Source organism: Rhinichthys klamathensis, unplaced genomic scaffold (assembly GCF_029890125.1).
Source record: "Rhinichthys klamathensis goyatoka isolate OS25496 unplaced genomic scaffold, OSU_Roscu_1.1 h1tg000015l_1, whole genome shotgun sequence".
Lineage (NCBI taxonomy): Eukaryota > Metazoa > Chordata > Actinopteri > Cypriniformes > Leuciscidae > Rhinichthys > Rhinichthys klamathensis.
In genome coordinates, this window is record NW_026606567.1 from 1,804,423 (window position 1) to 1,811,457 (window position 7,035).

Sequence of the window (7,035 nt, forward strand, 5' to 3'; positions counted from 1 at the left end):
TTCCAACTTTACGACCACTTGGGTCTCTCAGTGCGTAGTCTACAGGTTCAGTCATTTCAAGGTTGGATTTGCAGTAGTTTTTCAACATATGCGGAGACCTAACAAGTTTTGATGCCTCTGAAAAAAAGTCAGAACACTGCAGGACTTCATAAAGTTCAGGACAAGATTCCACATTGAAGCCATTTTTTTCAAGATGATATTTTAGAAATGCATCATAGTTTGCTTTAAAGAAGTCAAACAAAAAATTTACGTCATCCAGGATTTCTTGTTGAACAGTCTGAGGAAGGTGGTTTTTTTCCCTCGATTTCAGAATAAAGCCAAAAAGATTCTCTCTAAACTGCACTAACAGTTCATTCATCTCAGGAGGTTCAGGAGGATTGACAGCATCACTGGGCCCCTGCTCCTCCTCGCCCACTACTGTTTCCTGGATATCATGAGCAGTGGCTCGTCTGGCTATAATGTCTTTATGCTTCCTGTAAATATGTCGTCGGAAGGACTCATATTTAGAAAATGTTGATTGACAGTTGTTAAGGCCACACGTTATGGTAAAATGTGGCTCATGTGCATGAACAAGTCCGATGTGCTGGATTAACTTCACCAATGTGAAGGCTCTTCGAGAGCATTTAGGACAGCTGAATGGTGTAGGCATTGCGGTTGTTGATTAAGCTAAAATGTTGATTACCCTGGTCACACTAACAGGTAGAGGCTTATCACCAACCTCAGACATTTTTAGAACATATCGCTGAATAAAAATTAGGGTGTTCTTCAGGCGAGATGGATATATCACGTTGTAGATGAAGTAAGCACAAAAAGCAGCAATAACACCTTCCTCCAAACCAAGCGCCCTGCAGACTGACTGCCCATCCAGTTTGACCACTGCAGGGACCCTTTGAGTCAGCACACTCCTCCAGTCAGCGACAGCGTCGAGATGTACAGTAGGATATGGCGATGGTGGCTGATCCTGCAAGAGATCATAAAGTAGTTAAAATGCAGAAATCTACCACAAACATTCATAAAAAAATAAAATTAATAATAATATATATTTTTATATATATATATATATATATATATATATATATATATATATATATATATACACACACTCATACATACCAATATACACACACACTAAAAAAACATCTACAGAAAGACCTTAAAGCGCCCATATTATGCTCCTTTTCAGATTCATAACTGTATTTTAAAGGTGACCTATAATTCAAAATTGAATTTACCTTGGCATAGTCAAATAACAAGAGTTCAGTGCATGGACATGATATAGAGTGAATCTCAAACTGGACTGTTTTCGCGTTCTCATTTAATTCACGTTTATGAAAAACACCCCTGAAAAACGGTCGGTTCTCCACACAATACCGACTGTGACGCAATAGTCGGGATCATTAATATGTACGCCTCCAAATATTTGCATATGCCAGCCCTCAATGCCAGGCGGAACTGCGCAGCCGAAGCATAGCAGTTGCTCAGTGTGGATGTACACATGAACACAAAAGTATTTTTTAGTTCCTTCATCTGAGCCTCTGAAGAAACAATGGGTTAATTTTATTTTCTCTGGAAATTTCCAAACATTTCACCCACTGTTTCCTCAACTTGGGCCAATACAGAGCTGGCCTCGGATCGAGCGAGCTACCAAGCAACACTTTCTGATGTGTAATTGTTCAAGTTCAGACAGGTAATCTTTCTCTCAAAATCGTCCAATACTGTTTATGCATCAGTAAGTCAAGCCAGTGACTAAAATATCAGCTTCACATTGTTTCTTTTATTAGGATGAAAATAATCGTATTTAAATTGTGAACAAATTATATACAGAAAGCGATCAAAGAACAATCTTTCCACACAGCGCGAGTTTATCTGGACATTTGCCAAACTCGTTATGAAATCAATGACGCACGTTACTGCACAACGAAGCTCTTACTGTATTTACATCATCGTGTTTGCATTGGTGAAAGCATTAGAGAGAGTGCAGAAACTGCTTTGCAATGATAAGATCTTCATTCTCGCGATCAACACACTGTCATCTGCTCAATGCTCATCACGGCAACATTTTATGTGATGGGAATAGATCTAAATACTTTAAAAACATCTCACGATTCGTTAATCTCGATAGCTGTTATAGTAAAAACGTATAATAGCAGTAGTAAAAGTTTTCGGGAGAGAGTTTCACATGTAATGCGTACTAGCTATTTCATATGCAAGCATGTCAGCCAATCACAGCAGTGGCCGCGGTTACACTGAATCCCACAGCAGCCAATCACAGCAGTGGCCGCGGTTACACTGAATCCCACAGCAGCCAATCACAGCAGTGGCCGCGGTTACACTGAATCCCACAGCAGACACGCCCCTTCAAACAGAGTGTTCAAATCAGAGGCTAAAAGCAGGCTAGGAAAAATGCCATTTATTTCTAAATTATGATTATTTTTGATCTAAAAAACATACTAACATTATAAGGGTAACCCAGGAAACATTATAAAATAATAAAAAAAAAACATTCTAGGGCACCTTTAAGGTTGTACCAGAATAGGTTTACATGGTTTAATTAAAAAAAAAAATCCTCTTTTCACCTGGTTTCTGTTTTAGCTACAGAGTGAGACCTCTTTTCTTCTTCTGTACTATCTTTGATTGCCCTCGCACATGGTCAGTAGCTCAGATGTAGATCATGTCAGCTAGCTAGGTCCATAGAAGTAAAAGAAAGCCTGTTTCGGTCAGAAAGTTGTAACTTCGGTCAGTTACAAGGTAGGATTAGCTGGGAGACTTCTAAATGAGGGCGCACATGCAAATAGTTCTTTTGTAGATTATGGTGAACTTGTGTGTGTTGTAGCAGTGCTTTGCTATTGAGAACGAGGTAGCATGCTAACGCTACGAGCTAACGGTTGCGGTTAGCCAGCTCGTTTCGGATTGTGACGTCACAATCCGGGCCGATTTTGAACAGCTCTCCAGGAGACTGAAGGCAGGACACATTCAGAAACCGTATCTCACTCTGAACAGAATGGATGGATTTTTTTCAAAGTTTGTATGTGTGTGGAAGCACCAGACACACAAAATAACACCCCCAAATCCCAGAAAAAGTGATTTTTTCATAATATGGGCACTTTAACCGTCATTTATATGGCCTATCAAAAGACTAACATTTTTTGGGGGGACCAGTGACATCAGTAGGATACCTCGCGATTAGATTCTAAACCATTTATCTATGCAACAATTTTTTTTACGTACATTTCCATGCATGATATGAAACATTTTCATATAAATCTGAGTTTGCTAATCACTTCCTAGACAAAGCTTAGATGCTTGTGAAAGTTACCTTCTCCCACAGTAATCTTCCATGTCAGAGGCTCAGTCATGTGTTTTTTCTGCACTCTTGCCTAAAGTCTATGCTGTTGTCCTCTTTCACTCACTTTTAAATTAAAATCAACACATAAAAAAAAAAGATTTTTACAAGACATTTTTAGCCATATTTAGCTTTGCGGCCCCCCATGTCCACACCAAGGCCCAGCATTGATAGCTAGAAACTTTGTATTATGAAATAAGACATCCAAGGGATGCATATAATTCTCTGTGGTAAGTAATGTAAACAAAAATAAATAAGTATATGCAAATTACACACCTCCCCAAGTATGACGAGAATGTCATTTTTCTCCCTGAACAGGATCGGCAACAGCAGGATTGCAGCTCTGAAATCAATCCCTGAAAATTAAGTTTAAAAAAAAGAAAGAAAAAAGGAAGTGTATTACGTGAATGTACAGTGTATTTTGGTTAGTTAGACCTTATCTTGTCTGAAGACAAATAGAAAAGAAATAAAGCTTAAATGGCTCCACAACACTAGGGGTGACCATGGCTGATCAGTGAGTCACTTACCAGGGACATCTTCGGTGAGGGCAGCCTCTCTTTCCTCCAAAGCCAAATCTGCAAGGGGAGATTTCCTTTGAGTCAATTTAAGCACTTTGGGTACTAGGACCTTAAAGCCATCTTCAAATCTTCGGCAGATATTCATTTCATCATGAAGCCGGCCCATTTCCTGAAATAGCTGCAACACAGCACAAACAAACGGGAAACATGTCACAACATTATCTTAGGATTTTAAAATTAAATTTCAAAGAGAGCCTTTAATAATTTAATATGAACTCCAACACAAATGTAAGGAAATAAATGTAGACAAACCCCGCATGGACTCTTAAGGAATGGATATTTGTTAATGGCTTCTTCGACAGTCATCCCATTGGCAATCTCTCGCCTTCTCCAAGCAAATGTCCTCATCATCCGTTCCTCCACCATTTGGGCATCTGGCTTTGTCTTCCGGTACTGGTCCTGCAGGACTTTCACATGCCTCGCTACTGAGGTATCATCCTCCCCAATAATATCCACCTCCTACGACACAGAGGGATGACAAACATTTGCTCATTTGACAGTTGCTTTTCCCCTTTTTAATGTTTATGAAAAATGAGCCCTTAATAATAATTTATTACATTTTATATAGCGCTTCATCATAGCTACTTAAAGCACTTTACAGGGGAGACTGTTCTCTACCATGCTGGGTTAAGAGGCTAACCATTGGGCCACACTGCATTTGTGTAAAACATGCACACATAGATATACAGCAAACCAAAGAAGATGCAGACCTTTGATGGCTTGGCTCGTTTGCTTGTGTTTTCTTCCTGTTGTAAAGGCTTTTTGTGGTGACCAAATTTCTGTTTCATTCTTCTCACCTCTTCATCATCTACCAGTGGCACCCGCTCATATTTGAACTTACGTTTGAGAGACATGTGCCAGGTATGCTATTTAAAAGAATATAAAATAGAACAATTAAATAAGCATACAAACCACTTGCAGAAAACTGAAAGCACAAGCATGAAAATACATGGTGGAAAACAATGTGTGCATCAAAATGCAGAGAACATAGTTAATATCTTGACTGGATTAGTACTCTATATAATAAATAAAGGTTGGCAATTAATAATCTGTCAACTCACATAACCATTGCCTTCTTTGTCCTTTAAGAAAGGGTATTTCAAAATCAGGGCCTTACACACTTTAACATAGTCATCATTGGTCGGAAACCTGTAACAGCGATGCAAAAGAAGGTGAGGAATGTAACATCAGACATAGTATTAATAACTAAAATGCTGTGATCCAGTTGGGTTGCAAAACTTACATTTTGATCAGGGCCATGGTTTCAAACAATGTTCTTATGATTTTGTTGTGATGGGATCTCTCAATTTTGCATGCCGGTTTTTGGTCCAACTTTGTCTGAACATCTCTGGGAAATTTAGGAATGATGAAAACTGCTGGGAAGGCTGATGATGGGATGGCATGACTATGATGAAATAAAACAATAGTCTTAAAATGTTGGGAAATTAACCACACTGTAACAATACAAGTTAAAGTCCTGCAGAGTAAATGTTACTTCAGTAAAAGTGTGCAAGTATCAACAGGAAAATGTACTTAAAGTATTAAACCATTGTAGAAAGAGTAAAAGATCCAACCAGTTGTGTTTAATGATCTCATCATCTCAGCTGGACTTGTAGCCGTTATATTGTTGGCTAGTTTACTTTAGAATCAAACATCAGATTTGATAAACTACATGTAACTAGTAACTAAAGCTGTAACAGATGAATGTAGCGGAGTAACTAAAGTAACTAGTAACATAACATTACTGTTATCGGTACCTTGATTCCGCTGTAGCCTTCTCTGAATGTACCGGGACAGGCTCGAGGGTTAGTGTCACGGTTTCTTTCCACTGCTGAACAAATCTGTTGAATTTGGCTTGCTTCTTAAAGGATCCTTCAAAGAGGTATGAAACCATCCTCTCAGTCAATCCATAGTCCACTGCTTCTCCGTCAACTTCATTATCTAGACAATAGAGAAAAGAAAAACAGCAATGTTAACCACCACTGTGGTAACAGCATACAACAATTTTAAAAGGCACAATTATGTCAGACTGTAACATGTAACTCAATACGCCTTATTCAGGGCAGCGCCATCTTTGATTTTTAATGAGAAAGAAAGCGAGGCTGTGAGGGATAGACATGCATCTCTTCAATGGGCTGTACTGTTATTTAATGTGTTTTCGTTTTGTTCTGCTCATGAAACACTGGAAAAAATATATTTCTAAGAAATTTCAGTTGACAAAAAACTCCCGACAATATGTAATCTAGGAGCTTTATTCAGCTTTTTACAGCGGATGCCATTGGAAACACGGTAAGTCTAACGTTTTTCCTCACAGCCTCACTTTCATACCTGTCAAGGCGCTGCTCTGAATAAGGTCTATGGGGAAAAAAACAGTTTTGCTCCAGTTTAGTTTATTGGGTATTTTTCTCATATCCAGAGGTAACTTATGGGCTTGCCTGGTCCGGACTTTGAGACGCCCTAATATAACTTACATATAAAAACACATTGAAAGTATTTAGGCGTAGCTACCTCATTAGAGACGGTGGAAATGCGTCTCTCTCACTCACTCTCTCTCTCACACAGCCCTGAATATTTATGTTACGTTAGGCCTATCTAATTTTTTTTCCAGGACAGCGGGGAAAGTATTGAAAGAAGTTAAAACCATTAGCTAATGATAGTAATCGGTTTATTTTTATAACAGCAGCTAACGTTATCTAATCGTATCTACCTAGTAATGTTAACGTTACTCGAAAGGGAGGTTTTAACCGTTGGTCGGTTCTGTCAGTTAACGTTACGTTAACCTGATGTTGTAATTTAACGTTAGTCTTACATGGTTTTACGAAGATGTTCTAAGACAGTTTGATGACGAAATAAAGACCAAATCATAATTCCACTGGCTATCGATAGTAACATTCCGCCCAAATGGCTTTGCTTTAGCATTAAAATATTTCAGAACAAAAGACTGTTGGGCGGCAAAACCTTTTTTTTTTCACCGTTCTCCTCTGACGCAGTCCAGCTAAGTTAGCTAACGTAAGTCAGAACAAAAGACTTTACGGCGGCAAAAGCGGGTTTTTTTTTCATCATTCTCTGAGGCAGTCCAGCTACTGCTAGCTAAGTCAGAACAAAAGACTTTTC

The 7,035-nt window shown here is 38.7% G+C and overlaps 1 protein-coding gene across 1 annotated transcript; it reads right to left on the bottom strand.

The window, feature by feature from the left end:
- Positions 1-660: 660 nt before the first annotated feature.
- On the bottom strand, positions 661-5,880 carry LOC130106482 (sterile alpha motif domain-containing protein 3-like). Its single transcript, XM_056272618.1, has 8 exons — positions 5,679-5,880; positions 5,165-5,326; positions 4,983-5,070; positions 4,632-4,787; positions 4,174-4,380; positions 3,871-4,039; positions 3,620-3,699; positions 661-961 (listed from the first exon to the last, which is right to left on the bottom strand). Exons 1-8 carry the CDS (start codon positions 5,813-5,815, stop codon positions 662-664), a joined length of 1,299 nt encoding a protein of 432 aa, XP_056128593.1. The 5' UTR covers positions 5,816-5,880; the 3' UTR covers position 661.
- Between the last annotated feature and the right edge of the window lie 1,155 nt (positions 5,881-7,035).

What these genes read in the sequence shown, in the direction of transcription:
- LOC130106482 (XM_056272618.1), bottom strand. Translation starts at nt 5,815, where the DNA reads ATGGTTTCATACCTCTTTGAAGGATCCTTTAAGAAGCAAGCCAAATTC. An exon ending in ACCATGGCCCTGATCAAAAT is followed by an intron (nt 5,071 to 5,164) that starts GTAAGTTTTGCA and finishes TCGCTGTTACAG; the next exon opens with GTTTCCGACCAATGATGACT. An exon ending in AACGAGCCAAGCCATCAAAG is followed by an intron (nt 4,381 to 4,631) that starts GTCTGCATCTTC and finishes TCTGTGTCGTAG; the next exon opens with GAGGTGGATATTATTGGGGA.